The sequence below is a fragment of the Penicillium longicatenatum genome (genome assembly GCF_028827895.1).
Source record: "Penicillium longicatenatum strain IBT 33135 chromosome Unknown contig_3_segment0_segment0, whole genome shotgun sequence".
Taxonomy (NCBI): domain Eukaryota; kingdom Fungi; phylum Ascomycota; class Eurotiomycetes; order Eurotiales; family Aspergillaceae; genus Penicillium; species Penicillium longicatenatum.
Window position 1 is genome coordinate 2,767,672 of NW_026643121.1, and position 27,226 is coordinate 2,794,897.

General features: G+C 49.0%; 8 protein-coding genes across 8 annotated transcripts; 3 read left to right on the forward strand and 5 right to left on the reverse strand.

Moving 5' to 3' along the window:
- Window positions 1–521: 521 nt before the first annotated feature.
- Window positions 522–1,752, forward strand: pex19 (putative peroxisomal membrane protein receptor Pex19; the record flags this gene model as incomplete). Its single annotated transcript, XM_057116822.1, has 3 exons — window positions 522–687; window positions 772–1,583; window positions 1,636–1,752. The coding sequence occupies 3 exons, from the start codon at window positions 522–524 to the stop codon at window positions 1,750–1,752; spliced, it is 1,095 nt and encodes a 364-aa protein (XP_056972705.1).
- A 198-nt stretch (window positions 1,753–1,950) lies between these two features.
- N7484_006405 (uncharacterized protein) lies at window positions 1,951–2,764 on the reverse strand (the record flags this gene model as incomplete). Its single annotated transcript, XM_057116823.1, has 2 exons — window positions 1,951–2,123; window positions 2,170–2,764. The coding sequence occupies 2 exons, from the start codon at window positions 2,762–2,764 to the stop codon at window positions 1,951–1,953; spliced, it is 768 nt and encodes a 255-aa protein (XP_056972706.1).
- A 931-nt stretch (window positions 2,765–3,695) lies between these two features.
- On the reverse strand, window positions 3,696–7,207 carry N7484_006406 (DUF1765 domain-containing protein; the record flags this gene model as incomplete). Its single annotated transcript, XM_057116824.1, has 3 exons — window positions 3,696–4,662; window positions 4,715–6,298; window positions 6,354–7,207. 3 exons carry the CDS (start codon window positions 7,205–7,207, stop codon window positions 3,696–3,698), a joined length of 3,405 nt encoding a protein of 1,134 aa, XP_056972707.1.
- A 2,964-nt stretch (window positions 7,208–10,171) lies between these two features.
- On the reverse strand, window positions 10,172–10,686 carry N7484_006407 (ATP synthase subunit H; the record flags this gene model as incomplete). The annotated part of the gene is made up of 3 exons (XM_057116825.1): window positions 10,172–10,437; window positions 10,528–10,603; window positions 10,660–10,686. The coding sequence occupies 3 exons, from the start codon at window positions 10,684–10,686 to the stop codon at window positions 10,172–10,174; spliced, it is 369 nt and encodes a 122-aa protein (XP_056972708.1).
- Window positions 10,687–11,465: 779 nt separating this feature from the next.
- N7484_006408 (transcription factor SUA7) lies at window positions 11,466–12,509 on the forward strand (the record flags this gene model as incomplete). Its single annotated transcript, XM_057116826.1, has 1 exon — window positions 11,466–12,509. One exon carries the CDS (start codon window positions 11,466–11,468, stop codon window positions 12,507–12,509), a length of 1,044 nt encoding a protein of 347 aa, XP_056972709.1.
- A 740-nt stretch (window positions 12,510–13,249) lies between these two features.
- N7484_006409 (Aim21 family protein) lies at window positions 13,250–15,983 on the reverse strand (the record flags this gene model as incomplete). The annotated part of the gene is made up of 2 exons (XM_057116827.1): window positions 13,250–15,192; window positions 15,251–15,983. 2 exons carry the CDS (start codon window positions 15,981–15,983, stop codon window positions 13,250–13,252), a joined length of 2,676 nt encoding a protein of 891 aa, XP_056972710.1.
- Window positions 15,984–19,385: 3,402 nt separating this feature from the next.
- On the reverse strand, window positions 19,386–20,135 carry N7484_006410 (Tvp18 family protein; the record flags this gene model as incomplete). The annotated part of the gene is made up of 4 exons (XM_057116828.1): window positions 19,386–19,686; window positions 19,741–19,836; window positions 19,998–20,013; window positions 20,099–20,135. 4 exons carry the CDS (start codon window positions 20,133–20,135, stop codon window positions 19,386–19,388), a joined length of 450 nt encoding a protein of 149 aa, XP_056972711.1.
- A 4,296-nt stretch (window positions 20,136–24,431) lies between these two features.
- atfA (bZIP transcription factor atfA) lies at window positions 24,432–26,255 on the forward strand (the record flags this gene model as incomplete). The annotated part of the gene is made up of 3 exons (XM_057116829.1): window positions 24,432–24,459; window positions 24,851–25,886; window positions 25,946–26,255. The coding sequence occupies 3 exons, from the start codon at window positions 24,432–24,434 to the stop codon at window positions 26,253–26,255; spliced, it is 1,374 nt and encodes a 457-aa protein (XP_056972712.1).
- Window positions 26,256–27,226: the final 971 nt, after the last annotated feature.

Below are 27,226 nucleotides of genomic sequence, written 5' to 3' on the forward strand. Positions count from 1 at the left end.
GGTCATTAGAGAAGTCCTCGGTGCCTTGACCCTCTTTGGGGTCACGCGGTCCCACGTTTCTTTGGCCCCCATGATGCAATGTTGGACGCGTTACAGATTTTCCGACCTTCCGCCCTCGTCTAGGTGGACCGATTGGTACATGGTCTGATGCTCTGGAACTCGTATAACGCTAAACCATTGGGAATCCCCGGATTCTGTATATAGTCGATATCCCGTACCTCGTGGCCCCATAGTAACTAACTTTGACATATACCGAGCCTTTCGGATTTCAATCACTGAATCTGAAATGAATCTAAGGATAGACCAGATCAGATCAGATCAGATCTCAGCCCTGGAGAAAAAAGAAATTGCTCTCTGACGTACTACTATGCACAGGTGCAAAGCATGCAATATTCGGCGATCGGCATTCGGTTCCCCGCCATCAACTAAAGTCACATGCCGTGAATCTTCCCAACTTCCCCGTAAACCAACAGGGTCTGGTCGTATTTCGTTCTTCATTCATAAGTTCATCTAGAACAGCTATGGCAAACGTCCCAGCCCCCGACCTGCGGGAGGACTCAACCTTACCTGCAGCCGAGACCCCCGCGTCTGAGCAACCCATTGCGCCAACACCTGCAGAGCCCCCACAGAAGCAGCAAGCCGATCACGACGACGATGACGATGATTCCGATTTGGACGAATTGGATGGTACGACCTCCCTGCCTCCCCTCATCTTGTTCCCTTTTTTTACTAGTCATGTCGGAATCTAATCAACATATTGCCCCGCAACAGACGTGCTAGATGACTTCTCCAAACCCAAGCCTGCACCCGCGCAACCCGCCCCTGCACCGGCAGCCGAGGCCCCAGCAGATTTCGACGAAGATGCTTTCCTGAAGCAGCTGGAACAAGACATGGCGAATATGATGTCGAACCCGGGCGCAAATCCGTTTGGCGCAGGCGCCGACCCCAACCTCGCTTCGGTGGAAGAAGGTGCTGATGCCTTCGCTAAAGAGCTTGGGGAGAGCGGGATCCCACCCGGTGACTTTTTGAAACAATTGCTTGCCGACGTGATGGCTGAAGAGAGTGGGAATAGCGGTGCGGGGTCCGGCGCGAAAGCGGCGCCTAGCAGCACCAAATCTGCCCCTGCATCGGCCGATACTGGATCTGGTTCTACTGAACAGCCGGAGTCTTTTAATGATGCGATCCAGCGTACGATGGAGCGGATGAAGAACTCTGGGGATCGGGCTACGGAAGCTGCGACTGAAGACGATGGGTTGTCGGATGATATGCTTGCGCAGCTGCTTAAGGCTGTGGAGGCTGGAGCGGCGGGTGGTGATGAGGGGGATTTGTCGAAGATGTTTATGGGGATGATGGAGCAGTTGTCTAATAAAGAGATGCTGTATGAGCCGATGAAAGAGCTTGATGGGAAGTTCGCGCCTTGGCTCGAAAAGAATAAGGCCGAGGGTAAGGTTCCCGTAGAGGACATGACTCGGTATGAGACACAGGCGAAGGTGGTGGGACAGATTGTGAAGAAGTTTGAGGAGTCAGGATACTCGGATGATGATCCGAAGTGTCGGGAGTATGTGTGGGAGCGAATGCAAGAGGTAAGTCTTTCGCCGTTCACTCAGTAGCGAGACCTGGCTAATGGTTCTTCAGATGCAAGCTGCCGGCAGTCCGCCAGAGGAGCTGATCTCGAATCCGCTCATGGACATGGGTGATCTAGGCGGCGCTGGTGCTGCCCCCGGAGGAGTCCCTGATTGTCCGCAACAATAGAGGAAGGGAAGATTTTGGGAGGGTTTCAATATGAAGATACACATCTTCATTGGCTTGCTCTGTACTGTACATATAAACACGTCCGATACCCGATTATTTACTCCGAGATATCCACAGATGAAACAATGGCCCATATCCATAAACGCCACCCTGATGCAATGATAGACGCTCAAAAAACAATATCCAACCACTCAATCCTCATGACATATCCATGTCCTGACTCTCGCCAAGCGTAGGCTCAGGCAACGTCATAAAAATGTCATCATATTCATCATCACTGAAACAACCATTCTGATCCCCAGACTGCTGCATAGCCATCTCCATCGCCTCCTCTTGAAAAACAAACTCATCAAAAGCACGAGTATCATCATCTGCGAAAGTTAGTCAAATTCTCCAATTAACATCAATGTAACATACCAGGAAGCATATCATCCTCCTCCATATCTCCCGTCGGCACATCCATATCCCGCACCATACTCTCTTCCCACCGACGCTTATCAGCCAGATAATCCGCATGCATCATCTGCTCCCCACGAGCCTCAAACCGACCCTCATCACGCTCATTTCTAACACGATTCATATACATCTTCCGCGTCTTTGAGCGCGCAAGCGAAGTAGACGTCTTCATAGGATTGGCAACCTGATTCGCGTAGCGGTCCGAGAACTTGGTCGCGCGTGTAGAAGGGGAAGGAGAGGCCGGAGACATCATGTTATTGGTTGGAGAGAAGTTGAAGGGTGTAGACACGGCAGGTGCACCGAAGATAGGCTGTTTTTGCGGCTGTGTTTGGTGGCTATCATTGTGTGGCGAGAAAGAAGAGAAGGGTACTGGGGAGAAAGCGTTCTCTTGCGCGCCGGTTGGTTTTTGGGGATGTCCGGATCCGGCGCGTGTGGGGGATCCCATTGTCCATGGGGGAGTTGCGATATTGGAGTTTCGGGGGCCTAGGGGGGATGGGCGCGTTGGGGTGTAGTGGGAGGTTTGGCGGAAAGGTGTGGATGGGTGTGTTGCGAACATGGTGGTTGAAGAGTGGGTTTCGGGTCCCGTGGTTCGGATTTGGAAGTGTGTTTTTGTTTGTCCAAGTCCGGGGTCTGGGGTTTGAAGATCCACTGAGATTGATGATTGTAGAATTGTAAGGATTGGGGTGGACTTTTAAATGGGGATGGAGGCTGGGATGGGTGTCGATCGGATCGCGACGCGCATTCCACCACGTGAAATGAGGCGCGTTGGCACGTCAGACCACCGCCTGGAATGTTGATCGCGATTATCTTGAGAAAATATCAATCTAATCTTTTTGGCGCATTTGAGCTTTATTCATTTCATAATACTGTAAAATAAATAGGATACGATGTGTTGTATCTATGTTTTATGCACGAAGGCCGGTTTTCCTGCTAGCACGAGTCTCTCATTCATATGAGCGATCCACTTCACACAAGCTTTCGCTATAGAGTCATAATTAGCTCAGCTGGGAGATGCACTTTTAATTTCACTACGAAGAGCTTTAGATACGAATAAGTACGGTTGGAAGGTCGGGCGCATGGTAAAGAGATTAATTACCACGAATGGAAAAATCTTTAAATGAGTAGGTAATCAAAGGTGTGCATCTCGCTGGAATACAGAAGAAAAGAACAGAAAAGGTGAAGTAGAAGAGAAAAAGAAAACCAGCCTCGAAGATCGAGCTCGTGAACGCCAAAACCCTATGCTCCAAACCCGCGATGCACACGGCGCAGTGAAGAAGTAGTATGAAGGAGAAAAAGAGGGCAAGGAAAGAAGTAGGGACAACTATTGGAAACATCGCTTTCCCAAAACTTGGAGGTCTGGGGTGTCTATATTTGATCAAAGGAAAAGAGTGCGGTAGGTATTATGTTGCGGGGGTTTTTGCCCTTGCCCGACTTGGTGCTGCATAGATGAAGATAGGGAAGGAGATGGGGTCGACTATTGTGGCTCGTTACTTTCGGAAACTTTCGACTCCAAGGGTCGGGTTCTCAACGGCGCGGTCGCTTGGGACACCTTCGTCACGTCGTCGTGCAAAGAAGCTGTCACATTCGGAGACGATGTGTGCCCATTCTGCGAGGGCACGACCAGCATATTTGCTGGGCACCAGATGGTCGTAAACCGGTTGGCAAGGCAGTTCTGGCAATGGTGAATCTTTGGTAGTGTGCACTCTGTTCTGCATTTCTGAAACTGATTCTGTCGAGAGTAGCTTGGCGTCTAAAGGAGGGTCGGATGAGTTTTCATCGGGGGTCATTTCAGAGTCCGTCACGGCTTCTGAGCCGGTATCATCGTCAAACTCGCAAGGTTTGGCCGGGGAACGTCGGTGCTGCACATGGATCTGAGATGCCACGGGCAGACAGGGGGTGAAGAGGCGCTTGTTCTTTGTAGGCCACTGTGGCCGATCCATCCATTCGAGAGAGAACTTGAAGAAGAACGGCTGGTGGGGTGTTTTTGGCCGGACAAGATCATCCGAGCTGGTGTTTGGGGTTGGCTCATGATCCTCCAGACATTTACTCTCCGACGTCATGGTTAAATCGATACCAGTATTGTCGAGCTCTTCAGAGCTGCTGATACCGTCCGTGGCCCGGCTAGCCGATGAACTGCCAAACATGGACCGAAGAAGACCCCACCGACGTTTGGAAGTCTGACCTTCTGAGCCTGTTGAATCCGCGGAACTGGATCTTCGGTGTGTCATGATTTGATCGTTAGACATGGGTGGAACCACGCGGTCAAACGAAACAAACAGATTCACTGGGGAGATTTGATTGTCACATCGAATAATGATGATCCTTCGTCCTGGAGCAGGCGTGCAGGGGGCAGATGACAATGGTGCAGTTAGTCCTTCCTCTGCCTTTGACTGGAACCCAATATAGTACTCCCAAACTCGCAATAAACGATCAGAAAGAGTCTCATATATGTTTCTAAAAGATGAATTAGCAATGAAAAGGGCAATGGTAGTTGGGCGAAACTCACGAGTCAAGCGCCGTTGGATCCCCGCTGAACCTGCCCACCCTCCAGCAAAGGAGGCGGTGGAAGTAGGCACGCACCATGGGACTCCAGTGATTGAAATAGTGGTAAAAAACGGGTTCATGCAAGAGAAAATCCAGACAGAGGCTTGCTTTCCTCTCTTCGGTGGCAGTCCAAGTCCCCCAAACTGAGTAAATAAACGAGAATACCCGCACTTCGGTCAGGGAATTATGGCTCTGATTCATCTGCCGACAAACGTCCAACCAAAAGGCCCAGTCGAAGAGCTCCGTTTCGATTGACTGCGCATATCGGGTGATAATCGGGATCGCTTCCTCTGTAAAGTCGCACAGAAGGAAACATGCATTGTGGTCAAAAAGTGAAATTTTTTGGGCAACAATCTTCAAAAGCCCACAGAACGTCTCGGCATACAGAAGGCGTGCACGGTTTGGTTCCGCAGATGATTCAGAGAGCAAGTCACGCAAAAGAATGATTAATCGATTCTCTGCCATCGAGCGGTGGCTGTTTCTTGCACCTCCGATCTGATGAGGGGAGGCAGAAGCATCCGGCGATTCGAGATAATCGTCAAATGTGATAGCAGCCACTGTGGATGGGTTCTCGGGCATTTGTTGTACTGACTGCTTGTAGATCGTGTCTTCAAACGTGACAAGAAGCTGTGCATGAACCAGAAGCAAGCCCGGCGCCAAAATTCGCTTGGCTTTCTCAGTCTCTGGTGGCAAGTACTCCGCATACAGAATATGGATATATTTAACGAAAACAAAGAATAAATCAGTTTCGCGGCCAGACCAACGTGTAGTCCATGGTCCGTTCCAGGCAATATTAGCTGTGTTCAGTGGAGCCTCTGGCTTCGTTCGCAGATATCGCAACAATGGTGCATGTGAGTGAAACGCTAGTGGGCGAAGAGCAACCGGGAAGCTGAGAGCGAGCTCTTGGGTGTATGCGCGCATTGACCCAGCTCGAGAAACGGACGATTCTGCAAAAACACGGCGGAACATGGCAGGAGCTATGTTCCACAGACGGGCCAAGATATCTGGTACTCCTGGGCAGAAAAAGAAGGCATACGCACAAGCTTTCCCGCAGAAAGCTACCAGACTTGCAGGTGCATGTCTCATGGACATCCGTTCCACGACAAACGACATTTGAGACAGGAGGTTTTGGACAAAAATGTTCCGAATGTTATGATGGATCGATTCGACCAGGAAATCCGATCCTGATGAGCCTGAGCCTTCGGAGGTGTCTGACACAGAAGTTGATGCATATTGTAATGAATCTGTTGTGACTCCACTGCTTTGCTGAGCTGTGGGGAACGCCATGCGCCATTCTGGTCGAGTCATGATACCCACGACTGCCTCCAAGAACACCGGTCTGTCCGTTCCAGATATTGACTGATTGTGTTTCCCATTTAGCATCTCTAGCATCCCGATCCACCACTTGTTGAGAATGTTCACACGACGATCCAAGTCTTCAGGTCTGAGCTTCTTGCAGGAGGTGTGTAAATGATGGCGGCTGAGGAAGGGGAGGAGCGAAGAACGAATCACGTTTGCCTTGAGCGAAGTTGACTTAGATTGAAACCTGTGTCCTTTGGTCAGAAATGGTGTTATTCTGCTGTAGTAGGTTCATTACTCACTTTTGGTAGTCCGCTTCAAGACCACGAAAAATCCCCCAAAGTTCATCTTTCTTCCGCGATTGCTCGGGAGCAGTATTTTGAAACGAAGCGGCCGTAGCAGCGGCCCCTTTGGGCATTGGAGGAAGGACTGGCGTCGATACAGAGAGGGAAGCAGTGAATTTATCAAAAGAAGTCCGGTGTCGTAGCAAAGAGTTGCCAGGACTATTGCTAGACGGACTACTTGGTGATCCAGGAGAATCCTCGTGCCCTTTGGCCACCACCGCAAGCATAGGACGACGCGGCCGCTTATACAGGATTGTCCGCCTACGCGTCGGTTGTCCTGAATCCGAATCCGACTCGTTTTTGCGCCCTCCTGTTCTCGTTGGAGACTCCTCTGCTCTCTGCTTTACCCTTTTCGCCGTGGAAGGAGACGGTGATCTCGACGAGGATCCGAATGGTTTGCGCGCAAGACTGACTATCCGGCCTGACATTGAGCGGCTCTTCGACGGTCGAGCAGCAGGCTCCGGTGCCCTGTGTTCCGGTAATTTTGCTCCAGCATTCTGGTCTAAATCCTTCAAGTCCTCTGACGATGACAGTGTAAAGTGGGTGACGGCGGCGGAGGTTTTATTTTTAGATCGCAGGGATGTCCGGCGTAAGATATCTTTCCCAGCAGCTACACTTTCTTTGGTGGGCTTCGTCGGCGATTCGGCTTGTGTAGGGACGGCATAATCGGAGAACGTTCTTCGTAGGCTCGGTGAGCCTGTATCTGCATCTACCTGATTGGGGAGGTCGGTGTAGCTGGCGGCACGCGGGAGTAAGTCACTTCCTTCGTCGTTGGTATAGACGCTCGTTGTATCGAGGGAGGGCGAAGACATGGTAGGAGGAAGCGGTCAGGAGAGTAGCTGTCTACGACTGGACATTTCCCCGGGGGGCACCGCAGACGTAATGAGGGTTTTGAAGAAGACCAGCTCCTCCATGCACCAGAAGAATTCCGGTCAATAGTTAGTGCTTAGGCGCGCAGCATTTCCAGGTCCACAGCAACAAGTAAACACAGCAGCCCCCCTCCAAACGGGCAAACAAATCCCAATACAATGAAACGGGAGCAACGGGTGGAGGAAACACAACGGGTCGATCAGTCACACGCGGGGAGAGATCAGATTTCAAGTACTGAATGCGCACACATCCGCGAAGAGAAAAACAAAAAGAGAAGTCGGTGACCTGTAGATAGGTGGATCGTCGCTGCAGCTCCAAGGGCCAGCGAGTGAAATGATCGGCGTCGGGAAATCCTCTAATGGGCGGTTCGGGAGCAGAACAAGGGTCCGGTCGCGTAGTGGCGGGGAAGCAGAAGTGAGGGAGTCGACGTAGAACAGAATAATTGATGGAAGGGATAACACGCAGCCCCGTTTATATGAGACGTGATGATTGGTGATTGAGGGGGGGGAGAGGTTCTCTTTTTTTTTTTTTTTTAAGGTTTGTTTATTGGTATGAATCAGAGGGGGAGAAGGGGGTGAAGGAAAGAGAGGAGGTTGGACGATTGATAGAAGGTAGAGGAAAAGAGGTTGAAACAATATGAAGAGCACCCAAAGTAAAACACTAGAAGATATGAAAGAGACTACCAAGGTTGATGATAATTAAAAAAAGAAAGATAATGTAATTGATTCAGATCCTCTCTCCCCTTGACCCAATCTCCCCATGCTAAGGTGAGACACGCTGTCCGTTCCCCACTGCATAACCCACTCTGTATATAGCCATCATTCTCGCGTAATCTTGTGTCCCCGAGTTAAATGGTCTATTTCCAGGTTGTCTTTGGTCTCGATTGCAACCTGGTACAGGCCAATAACATCGGCTCCGAAAGGTTTAGAATTCACCCCCAAGGAGGGGAAAGGGTAATATGCATGTCCACGCTGGTTTTAGGTTTATATACAGGTTACCCGATCCGCCCACTTCCGTATAGATGAACTATGCGGTTCTCTGTACTCTAGGAACCGAGAGCTGGTGTAGTCTCATATTCCAACGCCATTCCTCGAGGGCTGCACCCATGCTACATCATATATACATTCCACTGTGGAATGTCGCCCAAATGGCATCAAATCCAAAGATTAAGAACACAATGACATGACATGCCCCACATTCCTCCAAGGAATTGAAAACACTTGACCTTGAACTGGTACAGCTGCACCATACGTGACCAGGATTACGATCGAATCGGCATTGCAGATTCACGGGGACGGATATGTCAATCCGGGCTGTCTTGTGGCACATAACGTCGTTCATTACCCACTCGGCAGGGGTTCTCGCCACTAGAAGACTTTCAGGCCCATGGATAGACCTGGCTAAGCAATGAGTCTTTGGGTTTGATTTCGTTCCGCGGTGTAATCTCAGGGCCACTTCTCCAGGGCATTGCGCAAGCTCTTGGCGATGGTTTCATCTTTCGCCCCCCTGTCGATACATCCCAGCCACGACTTTAGCTGAGGTTGAGAGAAGGCGCGATAAGACAGTCGCTGCAAGAAGAATCAACAGTGTGACCGTTAAACCGGATAATATCACCGAGTGGTGCACAAGGTTACGAGAGAGAGAAAAGCAACTCGATACGAGCTGGAGGCAAAAAAGGAAAGTAAACGAGGCACCAACAAGCGGGGATTAAGCTCAGCCAGATTGTCCATAGACGGGACCACGTCATTAGGCTCGATATGCAGGGTGTTCAGCCCCAGGTCCACCTCTTACGACAACAAGACGCCTCATGTCAGGGAATGGCACTGGCGTTGCTTTAGGTTGTCAATTTTCATCCCATAATCCATCAATTGGCAAGATGGCCGAGTTGGTCTAAGGCGTCAGGTTAAGGTTCACCTTGACATCCAATTTCCTGATCTACGTTTGTAGGCGTGGGTTCAAATCCCACTCTTGTCATTTCTTTTTTGGATCTTTGTTTTTCAGCCCAGTCATCTTTACCTAGTCGCCCCATGTTTTTACTTTCGTTTCCGTTCCAACTCATCCCAATTAGTGTCATCCAATTCGGCTTTTACACATAGTCAACGCGACAATGGCGTTGATGTATATCCGCAACTCTCTGTATGCAGCTCTGCATTCTGCAAGCCAACCAAATACTACGTTATTTCCTGAAATTAATTCACTCGCAATGTTCTGACAAGTCAGATTCGACCTTTCGAGTTGTTATGATTTTCATCCGTTCATATCAACTATGCTGGACAGGTCAACGATCGCCGGCATCGGAGCACATCGGAGCACCCCTCTGAATCGCCAGGGGTATCATAGATTGATTCAATTCTACTCTTCAGACTGGCCACCTGTATGGCCATTGATCATATAGGCTAGTCAATTGATGTCCTGGCGCAGTTCAAAGGGATATATAGTCGCACTAGTCCAATTGTTCGCAAAGTTAAACTCACTATCATATCAAGGTGTAAACCCGGCCTTTGTTGACATGCCTCGAAATGTGATATCAATTCAAGTGTCTCAAGGAATCTGAGCGACGATCTTATTCACCAGTGCAATGTTTAGAGATTACAAGATAGGATAACATGATTCATGTCGGGGATTATCAATACGAGGATCCTGTCGCACCATTTCCACGGGAGCACAAGCTTGATGCTCCAGCCTTGGAAGACGACTGTTTGAACTGAGAGCAGGCACAAAACAGACTGGAACAAGTCCGTGGCAGAATCTCGTCGAGAATGAAGCAAAAGGAGGTTGAACATTTCAAGGGTGGTCTAATTTACAAGCTTCAGGACCCGAGAGGCGGCCAATCTAGTCACGCCACAGGCATGCACAGCCGGCCCCCCATATTTCCCCAGACCTTGCCAAATAAAAGTAAGGGAAATTTAGTGAGCAGCAGCGGCCTCCTCTTCCTCCTCGACGAACCAGCTCTCCTCGACGGGGGCGGCCTCACCGGCGGCGGCCTGGCCCTCAACCTCAACAACGGACTGCTCGTAGGCGGAGAGCTCACCGGCAAGGTTGGCCTCCTCGGGGGAAGCGGGGGCCTTGGGGAGAGCGAACTTCTGGACGTGGGCATCGGCGTCGCCGGCCTTGATGGGGGTGGGCTTGTAGGCCTTGAGCTCACGGATGTACAGGTCCTGGATGGGGTCGGCTGGAAGATATCAGTCAGGAACAGGCGAGATCGAGTATTAAGCTGAAGTATGTTGTAGTGGCTTTCAGGGAATTCAAGGACGATACATACCGCGGCGGACAGCAGATGTCATGAAGGTGCGAGCGACCGGGACCTGTTGCCGAGCGGCACGAGTGAAGAGGGAGCGCTGGTTCATGATCGCGTTAGCTGGTTGACTTGGAATTATCGCCAGTAGTGACCCACCGAAGCCCGGAGAGACTGGGACATCATCTTGGCGACGGAAGTAGTCGGTACACGTAGAATGAGGGGATGCTCGACAGGAGGGAGATCTGAGCCGTCGTTCCGGTGCAGTGAAGTTCAAAACGACTTCTGTTCGGAAGGAAATGCTTGGCGCTGAGTCATGTTCACGTGATATACCGGATGGTTCTCAGCCGGCTTTGTCTCTCACTTCACCTTTGTTTCCTCTCATCTCTCCCCCAGCTCCTCGATCCACCCCAACCCTAAGCTTGTCTCTGGAACTCGACTCTTCTGCTCTTCGCGTTCCTGCAGCCATCCGGTTCGACGACCCTTTTCGTGAGCTCGTTCTTACGGAGACCTTGATTGGTTCCCCGCGGTCGAACAAGCTCAGGCATCGAGGCTCTCTGACACCCTTTCTTATCAAGAAAGCGCAGATTAGTGAAGTCTTCCTCACTACTGGGGGGTGATCTGTTTTTCTGGGCGTGGCCATATTTGAAAGGTAATGACAGCCTCGAGGACTCGAGAAAGTCTGTGGTGTCGCAACCTGGACACCCCAGCCAGGCGGCGACACCATCCTGGCTTGTCGTGCTTTTCACGTTGGATGCGAATAGGCTAACATGAATACCTGGGTAGTGGTGTACGCAACTTGAAAAGGCAGCTGCTGCTCTTTTTCTTCTCGTGGCACATCCGCCAAGGTGTATTCGCCACTGTTCCTTCGTTACTATAATCGCAAATACAACATACCCGTCACTGCTAAAAGGATCGCCAAGAGACAGAAATCCCGTTTTGAGCAAATTCGGCAAGCGAAGAAGATGGCGACCCTTTCGAGTGTGGCGGCCGATACGGCGACAACTCCGTGGAAGAAAAACCTCTCCGCAACTCTCTGTTGCCCCGAATGCAAGGAAGTGCCTCCTAATTTGGAGTTCCCGGACTCCCACGAGACTGTCTGTGGCTCTTGCGGCTTAGTTTTAGCCGATCGTGAAATCGACATGCACTCCGAGTGGCGAACCTTCTCGAACGACGACCAAAACAATGACGATCCGTCTCGTGTCGGAGAAAGCTCGAACCCTCTTCTCAATGGAGACCAACTCGAGACTACCATCGCTAGCGGAGCTACTGGTCGATCTCGTGATCTTTACCGTGCTCAGAACAAGCAGTCCAATGAGAAGTCCAACAAGGCCCTCTTGGCGGCATACAAGGAGATTGGTGCTCTTTGTGACGGCTTCAATATCCAGAAGAATGTGGCCGACACAGCCAAGTATCTCTTCAAGGTCGTGGACGACGCGAAGGCTTTCAAGGGAAAATCTCAGGATGTGATCATCGCCGGGTGTATATTCATTGCGTGCCGTCAGTGCAAGGTCCCTCGTACTTTCACTGAGATCTTTGCTGTGACGAAGGTCACTCGCAAGGAAATCGGCCGCATCTACAAGGCTCTTGAGAAGTTCTTTACAGCTCAGAACATTGAGCGCAACAACGCTTCTGGTGGTGCAGAGTCCTCTGATAATTACACTGCTACCACCTCGACCAAACCCAGTGACCTCTGCAGCCGTTTCTGCAACCTTCTCGATCTTCCATACTCGGTCACCAGTGTCTCATCTTCGCTTTCTGACCGCGTTACGGCCATGGGTGATCTGGCTGGACGTTCGCCCTTGTCTATTGTGGCTGCTTGTATCTACTTGGCCTCGTACCTTATGGGTCACGGCAAGTCTGCAAAGGAGATTTCTATCGTTGTTCATGTCAGCGACGGAACCATCCGCGGTGCTTACAAGCAGCTGTATGCTGAGCGTGAGCGCTTGGTCGACAAGGAATGGATCAAAGATGGCAAAGGCGACATGTCTAGGCTCCCTGTGAGCTAAAATTACCTGAGTAGCCACCAAATTTTGCTGTACATTCCCCCATACAAAGTCCATACAGATCATGTTCTGTGACTTTTTACCTTTCTATCGATTCCCAATGGTTTTTTTTTTGCCCTTCTTGAAAAGGAAAGTTAACAAAAAAAAAAAGAGTTTTTGACAGATGCAATACCCCAGTGACCATTTTCAGCCCAAAAATGTTTTGTCGTTAGTCTGGATGCCGCTAATGTACATGGGCCCGTTGAAACAGAATTAATAAGTTTATTATTACATTTTGACTAGTTCATCTATCCCGTAAAGTTGGAAATCTCTTGATTGTGATTGTGATTGTGGACCGTTGCAAGCCACGGTTCCAAATTTAGACAATAAGACTATATAGTACGAGACTCATCATATATTTCGTCTACTGGACTATATACTCTACTTAAACATTACCTAATATACTGGGCCTTCAGTCATTTGACGCTCTATGCCAAATGACCAACAAGACAGCTTCGAAATCAACCAAGTGGCATTCTACAAGATGCCATAATGGAATAGATTCATGTGTGAATCAATCAATCACTAAATAAACAACACGCAACAATAGCTTGAGCAGGTTGGGGGACTAATGTTAGCAGGATCTGAATGTGGTAACGTATAACGCTCCACTCGTCCCCACGGGCCTCAACAACAGAAAGAACAAGGTGAACGAGGAAGACAAGGTATGAAAATAGAACAGGAAACAAAAAAAACAAAGTAGGTTAGGATGACGATGGTAAGTCGTGCATATCGCCATCTGATGCCTTCTTACCATCAGCTGATGCGGTCATGTCCTCGAGAGCGTTCTCCAATTTGGGGGAAGAGACCTCTTGAACAGGAGCCTGAGTGGCCTCGATTAAGGGCTCATCCTCCTTAAATACGGACTGTGGCTCATCTTGTCTTATCGAGGGCTCGACAATGGGCTCAGTAGATTGCTGTGAGGGTACTTGCTGTGAGGCTACATCCTCCTTTGAAGACTGATCGATTTCGAGGGCGCCAGTAGCATTGGAAGCAGGTTCAACCGCCGCTGGAGGCTCCGGGGTCGGGTCAACAGGTTCACCAGCAGTGTTCTTTGCTATCTCCGGTGCCATGGCGGGCTCAGCGGGAATGGCTACCTCGGGCGCCTTGGTGACATTCTTTTCATCACCGACAACCAAGTTGCCATCTTCGCAAAGCTGCCAGACATTCCATGTTTCTGTAATCTTGATCTCTGGAATAGTCGGTAGTCGAGCATTGGCATTCTCCGCAGCGGGCTTTCGTCGGGCAGGACCACGAGCTCTGCCCTTGCGGGCATCGCTTAGCGGCTGCTTCTCTGCCGGAGGTTCAGGCTCCTTCTCCTGAGGCTTTGGCTGTTGAGGGCCTAGCTGGAGACGTGAGTTCAGATCCGTGAGAAATCCTGCCTTCAGAGCTGCAATCTTGCTGCCACCAGGACGAGCTGGCACTGCAGGCTTTGCTTTGGGCATGGCTGGGCTTTCATCAGAGGCTTCTTTGGTCTCCGAGCCAGCTGGGACCTGAGGATTAGGCTTTGCGGGACGAACCGGTACCTGAGGCTTCGGGCGACCAGGAATCACTGGTGGCTGACGCTTCTCTATCGGTGATGTGGATTGTGACTGCTTCTGTGGCCGGGTAGGGATGGTAGGTCTAGAAGGTCCTTCGGGGCTCTTAATCCCATCCTCTGCGGGCCCAACGGTAGTCACCAATTGCTGGCTGTCTGGTGCATCCTCCCAGATATCTCGACTTGGGAATCGCTGCTTGATAGCATTGGGGCGTTTGGGGGCCTTGGGGCTTTCACGAGAACTCTCCCCCTCAAGAATATGACTGGCTACTTGGTGAGAATCAATTTTCGAATTCTGCATCCTGCGATTGGCCTCTTGTTCGGGTGTCTCAAAAATCTCTGAGGAGTCCTGTCTGGGGAGATCCGGGGTGGTGACCGTAGCATGGAGTTGCAGGCTGTTTGGTGCATCTTCCCAGATATCCTGACTCGGGAACCTGTGCTTGGACAGCTCAGGGCGCTGTTTGAAACGATCTGCAGCTGAGACAGGACGTTCCTTCTTGTGCTCATCTTCTGGGAATAACGGTTCGTATTCCTCGACATTCTCTAGAGGGGTGTAGTTATCATCATGCAATTCGCGTGAGTCAAACCGAGTCAACGTGGGCGCTCCTTGAGCACTGGCCGATCTGCTGTTGGAACGGCTGTGTGACACACTAGGTGTCCGGCTTCGGTATTCCTCATCAAAACTTCCACGAGTGGGTGAAACCGCAGGATGGAGGTAGGCCGACCCGGGGCGCGCTTCATCGGCAGCCAGAATAGGCTGGTGGTCTTCGAATGGTTCTTCGATCGCCATTGTTGGCTCATCTTGTGCTGGAGTGGCAGCAAATCCATCTGGGTGGTGGAGATGGTGCTTCGGGTCGTCGACGTGGATAATGTCATTGTCTGCACGATTGCCATGTGATCTGCTCCGACCGTGGCGTAGCGGAGAGGCAGGCGCATTCTTGGGCTCGATTTCCGAGGCTGGGAAACTCATCTGGCGAAGGGGAGATTCTACGGTGGGCTGAGAATCAAGCCGAGTGTCAGGTGGGGGAGATGCCATGCGGTGCATATACTCATCGGAGGCAAGGTATCCAACTTCCTCCTCGGGTGTTCCCTGAACTTTAGGAGAAGTGCCTGTTGTTTGATGGGGTTAGGGCTTAGTTAAATGAACTTGTCAGTCATCTCAGCTTACCAGGTGTAGAGCCAGCTGGGCCTCGAACAATCTTGTTCAGATCGTCGCTGCTCAGAGCCCAATCGGGGCGAGGAGTGCCCACGCCAGGGCCATATTGCCCCTCCTCCCTCACGAATTCATCGGGGTGCTTTTCATACCAGGCCTTCTCAAACTTGTCACCATTCGGCACACCGTGCCCGTGCAGGCCGTAACTGCCCGGGGGCAAGGAAGAGTCTCGGGCACTACGAGAACGGTGGTGGTTGCGACCTGAGCGTTGAGAGCCTTGGTCTAGGTAGGGGCTAGGAGAAGGTGCTTGAACTTCACCGGCATTAGGGTACATAGGTACCCGGAAGCCATGTTCCTCTCCGGGCTGCATGGAATGCCGGCGATCGGAGGAAGCGGTGGACGACTCGGCCCGCGAGCCACTCGCTCGGGAATGCAGTGATCGGCTGGCCCGCTCCGGCTCTTCGAGTGCGGGGGAGCTTTCGCTGTCCCGGCCTAGGCCAGCAGCAGCAGCCTGACGAGAGTCTGTGCGGGTGACCGCCTGCACTTTTGCCTTAGCACTTAACGTCGGCAAGGAGGGTCTCGGCGCATGAATCTTGAGGTCACTGCTAACGTTACGAGTCTCTGTCGGTGCCAGGTTATGACCTTCGGGCACGTTTCCAACATCCAGATCTGCATACTCAATCCCTTCCTCGCCCAGGGACGGTATTGTTACGCTCGGGGGGCGTTGGGGGGGGCTGAGGGATATCATTCGAGGTGGTCCGGCTCAAACTTGGACCGGTCCACTCGTTGAAAGGAGATGGTGCATAGCTGCTCCGCATTGGAGAAACTGATCGATCGATGCGGCGGTGAGCCGGGCGTGGGGGAATACCAGGCATATCTATAGAGGGACTCGGCTGTGGGGATCGAGACGGTCGAGGGGGAATGACCGGGGCAGTCTGGGTGGACATGATGAAGATCTTTTTGAAGCTGCCGTATTTCAATATCAGCTTAGGCTCGACTATACCCGAGGGCCACGTGTTTGAGGCATTTTGGGCCTCTTCCTGTAGTACCCTTGGAATCCTTGCAGGCCAAGGCTTGACGAGGGTGATTCTGTGGGGTCAACAGCCCGACAAGTGACGTCTATGGATGCAGGATAGGTCCAGGCCCCTGGTTTATCCAGTAGAGGGGGGAAGGGCGGGTAGCTGATAAGCAGGTGCAGAAATGATTTGCTTACCCAGATTGATCAGTTGGATATCACAATGCCTGGAGGCCAATTGAAACTAATGCAGCACAAAACGGTGAATGTAGTAACAAATGAGGGGGAAAGGATTTACTTGGGGCAGAAGGTGACAGGAAAGCAGGATGATGTATGCCTCTTTCTGCCACGACCCACCGAGCGCGTGACGTGCTCTGACCGCATCCAAAGTCTGCGTCCACCGAAATCACTGTCTTTTACCGTATCGTTACGGGTCTCGTTCTTCTAGCTTTGAAGTGTAGAAACCAATGTTTTACAATGCCCTCACTTGACGTGAGGTGTTTCATCCTCCATTCATTTTCCTAGTACGAGAGATTTAATTGATTATTGGATGCCTCAAACTTGAGAACCTTTCTGCGACATTTTCGAAGCAAATGCCTCATGAAGAGTGGAGCGAGATCGTTAAGGTTCGGGGGCAAATCATGGCTCGTGTGGCCTTTATGGCGGTCTGTCTTACAACAACCTCCTATTGTCCTCTCTTTCCAGACTATTGGACTGATACTCAAGTACTCATTTGGGTCCAGACCGAGGGTTATTAATAGCCTATCTCTGATACGGTGGCGGTGCATCGAAGATTCATATCCATCATGATAAGGAGTATCGGTCTCGATTATTTCTATGCGAGTTCATTGGTCTGCCTGACCGAGGCGGTGAGGGTGTGAATGGCTCTCCGCATTGCATCATCTAGGATGACCCCTCTGATGCACCTACTCAGAATTCAAGAAACATAAAATTAAATTAAAAATTAAAAATGTAAAGTAATTGAGATAGATGCATGGGATCACTCAAATTTTTCTGTCGACATGATTGAAAAAATGCAAAGCCGCCAATTCGGTAGGGGAATCAGACGAGCAGCTTTGCTTGAGTGGTAAAGGTCTAAGCCCCACTCTCAGCCGTTCCTAGCCTTATGGGATTTGGGATTAATACCGTCACGTTCTTGTATGATGCGAGGGCCTGGAACGCGATTATTCCGACGTAGTTCCTGGGTAGGGGTTTGGAGTATTCCCGGGTGGCTTGATCGTCATGGGTCAGGTTCTTGGTTATTGAATCTGGTCTGGGGTTTCCCATTTGTATCTGTGGGGTGACGATCCTACCGAGAAACTAGCCTAAGTAGGTGGAGAGCAAGGTGATCAAAGTAGATCCTATTCCAAGGCAGACCGTTTGATCTAAGGGTTTTCTAATGTTTTCCATTAAACAGATGCTATCGTTCAGTCTTTTGGCGCGTAGTGTGTTCTCTATCATGAATAATTGGAAAGACATGCGTGGAAAAGTAAAGATTAGTAAGTAGTGAGGCATATACAGAAGGTATTCAATACAGCAAAGAAAAGGTAAATGTTGGCGGAGAGGTACATGTACAAGGGAGCATTTTGATACTTGAAGAGGCTTGTGATCGAGCTTGGAACGCTTGTAGAAGAAGTTGCCGCTATGAAGGGGAGGTTCAAGACTCTTGAGATAGATTTCAAGGATCATATTTCTTTTCTGGGTTGAAATAAATTTTTTTCGAATGATATAATGCGTCTCCTCTAGATGTACCCCGACTATCTCAAAAACCTCCCGGGGGCTAACGTGAGAATACAGGTAGACTTGCTATTCTTCTGTGACAATTAGAAGGTATTACAAACTTTCTTGGGATTTGGCCTGGGGTAGGTGGGCAGACCGATCGTTGTTCGTCCAGCTATAGCTACGTGACTTGGAATTTGAGTGCGCTTTGAGGACATTGTTTTTCATGTAGGCTCCGCTACATCTGAGGCTTCCAAGGTTCTCACAATATTTGTATACTGTGCCGCAGGGACTGAGAGGCAAAATACTCCCAGCTACTTGGAACTATTTGGGAGTAGCTAGTGAGAAATAAGAATTGAGAAATAAAATTTGTCTGAATCAGAAGGACAATTAAAAAATGATAAAAAAGAAATGACAAGAGTGGGATTTGAACCCACGCCTACAAACGTAGATCAGGAAATGATGTCAAGGTGGACCTTAACCTGACGCCTTAGACCAACTCGGCCATCTTGCCAGTCGATAAAGAAGCCTCTCAATTTTAGTTACATTAACCAATTCCTTATGACACGATTACTTTCACCTGGACATGCAAAATATCATCTAGGCACAATGGCACAATTTGTGGTCCGAATGTTCCAAAATTTGCTTAACTTATGAATGTACATATAAACTTGAAACATTCCAGGCTTCACTTTGTTAGTTACTAGTAGCTTTCTCTTCTGTCCAGGTCAAACAATCCCTTGTCCTAGGTACCCCAGTAGTGTGGTTCAAAATATATTTGATCCAACGGCTCCATACATCGAAGACCAACGTTTCACCTTAAATTATGCAAGGAAAACCAATCACATATCATACTGAATCATGGATTATGTCATAGATCAGAGGCTCACTGAGTCTATCAAGGGACATAGATAGTCCTACACGGTGGCATTTCGAAATAAAGCGCAAGCCAACTTTGGACGGGACATCGGGACGTGCCTAGGTGCTTGGAACAGACTATGATCCAACAACTACCTGAAATGGAGCCCCGAGGTCCAGGAAATTGTCATTTCAGGATACTATAAGAAGGCACAGGTGCGTACTCCTCACAGGATTGGTCCCAAATCTAACAAGTAATTAAGTCATAAGAGATAGTGCAGCCTTAAACCATACAGAAAACAGTTTGGAATATGTCCAAGGCGAAAACATCAAAGTGCCAAGTAGGCTCGCCCCGAACTAGAGAAATACAAGTACAGGGCAGATAAACAGCAAGGTCATGGCGCATTCCAGTGCAAGTTGCCCGAGGGCCTTTTTGAGGATTTCGCATCGAGCATCTCATCATTCCACGCAGAAATTCGGGCCCCAAGAGTTATGCTAGCGCGTCCACACCCGGAACCGAAGGAAGCAGCGCGATACCAGTCTCACAATCCAAGCGCTTTAAACAATCATCTGTACAACACCCTGACCACCCAGAGTCTTGCTGCCAACAAACTCCTGGTTCTTCAGACCAGCGAAGGCGTAGAAGAGTGCGGCAATAATGAGGATAACGGCCACCGCGATCAAGCTGGAAGCACCCGTGCAGAGACTGGCCCACTGGATGGCGCTGAGGACTGTGTACATGGCAGCTCGCATCCAGTTTGTAGTGAAGCGGCGGATGAAGGCATCGAATGTGGAAGACGTAGGGCAAATGCGGAGGAGCCAGGGAACTTCAATGAAGAGGATGACAAAGGTCGAGGCGCTGTTGCATGGTTAATGAGAATGAGTTCCGCCTGGGAGGCAATTCCAGACTTACAGGGCAAGGACGGAAAAGATGATCCGGATGACGTGAACAGTGAAAATGTTGGCAATCCCAAGCGCCAGACAAAGAATCATACCCAGAATACCGGTCCTAGTAGAGTTTTGTCAGCTAGTGCTCTGTTGCACACAGGTGGAGACTCGGAAGCAGCAGTGAAGGTGAGCACCAAAGGCCTTTGACTGCCTCGGCACATCCGTCCTCCATGACATCAGGATTGAAAATCCCATAGGCGACAAGACAACTTAGATACTAACCATTGTCCGTAGATACCTAGAGAATGGTGAGGTCAGCAGGCGAGGGAATCCACTGGGTACTGATCGACATGGCCGCCGCATCAGCACGAGGGGACACATACTGAAATTTCGGGAGCGGAACTCCTCGGCAAGCGTCATTATGGGTGGGGAGGTGGCAGCAATCTACAGCGACCAAAGAAGAGGCTTGAGATTGAGAACACAGATAGATGTGGCGTCTCTTGGAAGATGGGTTCAAAAGTGAAGTGTACACGCGGCGGATTAGCCACGGCGGGCGGTCAATCACTGAAACGCAAACAAAACAAAGCGGACAGGCTAATGTCGATCAGGTACCACTGGGTCCAACAATGTAAATAAAGTAGAGTTTGACAAGCTCATTTGCATCTATAGGATTTCTCAACTGTTTTATCCTTCAATCACCCCCTTCCAACAGGCAGACATCAAATATTTTGGTCCGACACCAGCCCACTCCAACTTAGGCTGCCACATATCAATAGTCTTTTCTTGATACCGAGTCTCTGGACCAAATCAGTAAAGTTTAGCATCGATATCCAAAAAGATCGCTCTCTTCAATGCGAAAAATGAGAAGCAAGGATCTAAATATAACCTTAAAAAGGCCTTTTGCTAGCTTTAACAAGAACCCAACACTAATAGACTGCAACATTCCAGGAAATTACCTCCGACAGCAGGATCGACCCGACACCAAAAAGTGCACCTACACCGTAAAGAGCAAAAAACGAACCGACTTTGACTTTTGCAAGATATTGATTGTAGATGCACAAAAAACAGAAAGATAAAAAAGATAAAAAGAAATGACAAGAGTGGGATTTGAACCCACGCCCCGAAAACGAGATGCGGAAATCTGGATCAGGTGAACCTGAACCGCACGCCTTGGACCAACTCGGCCATCTTGCCTGTTGATATAGAAAGATCCTCTTTTTGAAAATATCAAGCTGAGCATTAGAATTCCACGCAAACCCTAATTGACATCTTCTGTTACATCTCATCTTTACATTACATTTCCATCCGTCCAGGCAGTAACTCTAAATATCAAATCATGCCTACAAAATGTGTGCTCTACATTAAAGTACCGGTCTTCGGGGTATACTCTAGATGCCGCATGGGAAATTGATCGAGGTGTTCCTCCCATAGCAATGTCACTCGGCAGAGTCCTTAAGTGTGATCCTAGTCTTCCCTGAACAAGATATAAGACAGGCATTCTTTCATCACCGCGATGAGCCATATTTACAATAAGAACCCAATCTCGCTGAATAATAATATACTATTTGTATGTTTACAGCAAATACAATTCCATGCCTACCGGAAGTCTAAATAAAGAAGCCTTGATCTACACGTTTTCTGTCCTCAAGCTAGTTTTAATGTTGCTCTCAGTATTGTAATAATGAAACTGCCGAACCTTACTTAGACTGAACGCATTCAAAGCCATCAATATCGAGAATTGCTATTTGTAATCAGAAAAATGCAGGTACAGTCAGCGATTTCGGGGTACAAACAGCAACTCTCAAATATTGGCAACTAGAAGTAGGTAGACACAGGGGTTGGAACAGATTTAGCCATTACCTCATCTCATACCTTTCAAGATCCCCGGGGTTTCGAATACAGCGCCTCTTCCGCTTTGATCGCCTCAAAATCACACAAACCTTTGGGAAGACTTCCTCTTGACTATTAGAACTATTAGAATGCGCAGGCTACGGATTGTTCAATTATCTGTGTTCTTCTCTCATACAAAGGGGTCTGTAGTAAAAATGCCTCATCGTTGAATGCAGCCACCATGCTAGTATCAAACTATATTCCGTCCAATAAGATCGTTTCCCACATGGCTTCTAGGCTCAGGCTCACCCGAAGCTTAAAGGAGGGACTGTCCAACCGGAGATTACAGTTGACAAACGCTTACTGTACACCAGTAGCATGGATGGACCCACTAACGGCGCGCCACATCCCAAAAACCATAGACCTCAAATGATTCAGCGGTATCTTTTAATCCGAAGCTTCTTTTCACCATTGAAAATTGGAAAATTGTTTGTAATTAACTTTGTCTGGCTACATGGATGCTAGTCTTTAGTTTCCGGGATAGAGTGAAAGGGATTTCTCATCTGCTAGACCAACCACGTAAATGCTGTGTGTCTGGATGTGAGTAGCTCCCCGAAGACAGACACTGCATCAGTTCCAATATCGACAGGAAGCCCACAATAGATGAGGACGAGGTTAAAGCTCTAAAATGAAGACATAAAGCCTTGAAGGTTCAGACTTTGTACTGTAACCAAGCATGCCTAGAAGTTGCTCTTCCAAGCTTATTTATTACTTTTACTTTTACCATTTTCTTTCTCTCTTTCTTTTTTGGACATTTGTCACTGAAACCATTCAAAAACATCGAGAATTACGTTCCAACCGAAGCAAGGCTGGACCCATGTAAGATTGATAAGAAGCCAGGGAGTCCAAATTCTAATGGCAAAGATATTTGATCTTGATTGGCACCGGAAAAAACGATCTATAGGGCTCGGGGAATTGAAGGGAACCGACCAATTGCATTTTTCTCTATGCGTAAAGGAAGCGCACATTAAGGTTTCGCTTCATCGAGAATAATGATAGAATGGCAGATGTAGCGACTGCAAATGTATAAAAAGGAATTCATATGTGCCCTAGCCTACAACTAAAGATTGATGACCGGATTGTGAAGACGGAAGCGAGCCTTCAATACACTTTGGAGATACATCAATACTTATTATTTCGGCCATAACAAATGGGTTGGAAGATGATGCACTAATCAAACTAGGTTCCAAGATTGGCTAGCTCGAATGCCCTTATCAGTACAGAGTATGCGCCACCGATCTGAGCCCTTGTACTCTGTATACCCCGGATCCTAGATATGATCATCCTGCATCACACATCTTAGAGGATACTGATCCGATTCTTCGTACTGATTTAAATTAAGCCTTATTGATAACGTCTTATCTTACAGTATTGAAACCATGTCCGAGATTAGGTAGGGTTTCATCGGCGCCTCACCTAGGACACAGCCATGTAATTAACTATTATAAAGCATTACAGTATTTGATGAAAGTTGGCACAGAATTACATGGTTTATCAATGGCTGGACTCATACACCAATGAGAGTACATGTATCATATTTTATATTGCAATCTGCTGTTATCGCTCTGTAGTACTGTAACCGATCTAGACCCGGTTCACAGGCCACGCACGTCATCCCGTACTTTGTGGACCGGGAACACTCACGTGTATTGCGTCATCAATCGGATTCAGGTTAGTGCGACAACTCACCATAAGTTGACCTCCATTGACCTCCAGCCAGCCACTCAGCGTCTTGCATTCCGGAATCCTAGTCTCCAACTTCCCGTCCGTGCATAGATCTGACTGGCTGACACGCCCTACATCTGAACTCCACTCGGCTGACCCAGCATCCGGGACACATTCCTGTCGTCGTCATCGTGAAATCATACACCCCCCCCCCTGTCACCGCAAATGTTGTTGTATTGTATTTCCCGCGATAAATATGAATCAATTGATAGAGAGGGACGGGCTTTGCTGAATACCATACCAGTCTCTGAGATTGTTCTCCATATACTGTTTGCCGATTCTTGATTCGTCAGTACAAGATCTTGAAAACGTAAGAAAAAAATTTTTCATCTTGTTGCCAGTTCCCAATCTAGCCCGGAAAGACGGTCGACTCCGCTTCCGACGCTATGTATTATTTCTCATTGGTTTAATACATGGTAATGGACCCACTAAGTCTCTCCAGGTTCGACAACTCGACATGCGAGGGTCCATTGTCGAGTGACCTTTTTTTTTTCTCTCCTACTCTTTCGCTCTTTATAGCGCAGACCATTGTATGTGTGGATATGTCCTAGTTTTGATTCAAGTGAAGATCCTAGGCCAATGTAATATATAGAGGATTTTTCAAAAAGGAAATGAAATGAAAATTTCAATTTGCAGGTGCAACCAGTCTAGACTCGGGGTCAAGGCCAGTACGCAACTGGTTTTTTTTCCTTTCTCTTTCCCTTTTCCCCTTTACCGGCTTCGGCTATACAGTAGTTTTCTGTTACATCGGTTACCTCGGGTTTACCGTACCATTCTGCTCCAAATGCGTGGGGTTATTATAAATCACCATCAACCCTGTTTATGGTGAGGGTATGGTACTGTGGTATTACGACGGTATCGACCGGGGGCCGTAATTTCCCATGTTACTTAATGTTTTCTCTCCCCTAAAATTGTCGTCATTCCCCCTCTACGTCACTTCCCTCTTTCTCTTCTTCTCATCGGGACAGCCTGCAAGCCACGCAGTGATCTCTATCTCTTTTCGTGCGCGCTTGAGCTCAGAAAGAAACTTGACAATTTTTTTCAAGGATGTCTGCTGCTGTCGCGCCCAGTACGACTACCATCAGAAACACTTTGTCCGCTATGGACTCGAAAAAAAATTCCAAAGAAGGTTCGTCGAATGCCTGATGGCGCGCGCGTGTTCCCTTATGTGTCGTACCCCTTCTGCACCAACACTTGATATTCCCCTGCTCTTGATTATATATGGTGGGCACAAAAAGGATAAACCAGAAAAGAAAGAAAAACGAGAAAACAGAAAAGGAATACGAATGATTATTATAGCCGAATATAATAATTATTCTATCTTTTCTTGGTAATCCGCCACCTGGAGTTACTTTAACTCAACTTCCCCCCTCTACCGTTTGGATGATCTCACAACTGGCGTCATCGATCTTCTACTCTTCCTCCACACAATGAAGGGCCCTCGTTTTCGACATCCTTCTGGTACCTTTATCGCGCGCGTCATCGTCTACCCTCATCATTCATGCTGACTCGCCTTCCAGACTCGCAGTCTTCAGGGAAGGACCAGAAGCCCGATTCGCAAACCTCGCTGGCGCCACCCCGACGCCCAGCCGGCGCCGCCCCTAGTGATACCCCGGATTACTTCAACTCCGTGCACAACCCCTTCTCGCTGGAGCCAAACCCTTTCGAGCAATCCTTTAGCAGCAACCCCGGTGACACCCCCGGCAAGTCGCTGCTGCCGCCCGTCGCGTCCCTCACTTCCCCGGCCTTGCCTGGTGCAAGCTCTGCCGGCGGTTACAACTGGTCCAACTCCCTGCGCTCAGGGCCTCTGAGCCCCGCCATGCTTCCCGGGCCCACTGGATCTAATGATTATTTCGACAGTATTGGCAGAGGCTTCCCGACGCCCAACGAATCATCCCTTCGCACTGGTCTAACGCCTGGTGGTGGTGGGTCGATGTTTCCAGCCCCCAGCCCTAACTCTCAGGCCTTGCTACAACAACTCCAGAACGGCGGTGCCACGCCGTCGACAATTGAATTCCATCGTACCGCGTTGACTGCTCGGAAAAACAGCGCAAATGGTCAAGGAAACGAACAAGATCCTACCTCGAATGCGAACATGGACACTAAGCCTCCTCAGCCTGCCCCCGCAGACCAGTTCACCCAACACGATGCTGCTGATGCCGCCAATGGTCTCTTTATGCTAGCTAAAGGTGGCCAGGCGAACAATATGCAAGCCAACCCGAATATGCAGAATGATGGTCGCGCCGCTGCCGCTCGGCGCGTTTCATCCAACACGAATGGCACCAGTGGTCGTGAGATGAGCGGTGATGGATCGGAGCAGGAACTCTCCAGACCCAAGGGCAAGGGCAAGAAGAATGCGCCCAAGGCCGCACCGGCTGCCAACAACCGTCGCAAGGCCGACGATGCTGCCAAAGGACCCAATAAGAAGGCGAAGCCCAACAGCGTTGAGCCGCCGTCAGATATGGATTCAGATGATGAGGATATGAAGAAATTCTCGGGAGATCCCAAGAAGATGACAGATGAAGAAAAGAGACGCAATTTCCTAGAGCGCAACCGGTATGTCGCCTTCAGTCTCCAATGTCAACGTGACTGTATAAGTACTAATATTATTCCAGTGTCGCTGCCCTAAAATGTCGTCAACGCAAGAAGCAGTGGCTAGCTAACCTGCAAGCCAAGGTTGAGCTATTCACCACCGAGAATGACGCGTTGACCGCTACGGTGACTCAACTCCGTGAGGAGATTGTGAATCTTAAGACCCTTCTGCTCGCCCACAAGGACTGCCCCGTCTCTCAAGCTCAGGGACTTGGCCCGCTTATGATGAATGGCATGTCAGCCGGATATGATCCCCACGGATACGGCATGCCAGGTCAGATGGGTATGCCACCGGGTGCACCAATCCCCTCCCAAGGCATGCGTCGGGCGTGAAACGGAAATTATAAAGTCTCTTGACGCGGGCAACTTTTCCTTTTTTCTCAATTGTCCTTGCTCAATTGACAAGACAAAATACAAGCCACTTGCTTAGATACGACAACACGCCTTTTTCACCGGGGAGAAGGGCAAATCCCCAAAATCTTTTTTTTTCTCTCTCTTTATTTCGGCTATAGCTCCGCCGAAACTTTGGCATGGGCAGGTGTTAATGATGCACATGATTCAAAAACTGGACGGGCTGATTCCGGTGGCTTGAACGAATGAATTCCGTTTAGTCTTTGGAGGGCGCGTCTTCTTGGCGTCTTGAAATTTTTATGGCTGCTTCAAGGTTATTCTGGTTTCTGATGGCTCACGTTATTTCCCCCTGGTTTCCTCTCCCGCTGTATTTTCTGACATCCCTTTTTTTTTTTTTTTTTTTTTTTTTTTTTTAATTTTTGTCTCTTCGTTTTGGGAGATCCTTTTACTCTTTTTCGCTTGTCTAATATTTGGAGGACCCGCGGGTGCATGTGTTCTTTCTGATCCGGGTTGCTGAGATACATGATTTCTAGGTGGCGTTTGGGTGGTTTGATTCTATTATTGTTTAACTAGTCTCCTTGAATGGAATCCTGGAGCAATCGAACAACCATAGCTCTACAATTGAACTTGAAACGAGCTACGTAATTGTGTAATTGTGTACATGTACCCCATAAATAAAGATGTGATAAGTGATAAGAGACGCGTTTGACCAAACAACCCAAACATCGGAAACACGAACCCATTCCGCATAGAAGCCGCCATACCATGCGCCACGATTTCCCAATTCAATTCATATAGCCAGCTTCTCATCTCCATTCGATTGGTCCTAGGCAAACACAATTTTTTTTTGTTGGAAAAGCCACCGCCTTGAACCTTTAAGCTCGCCGCCCAAGTCCTTCGACACCAATCAATCCATCACTACCCAAGAGCGAATCTCAACTCCAAACCTGCCC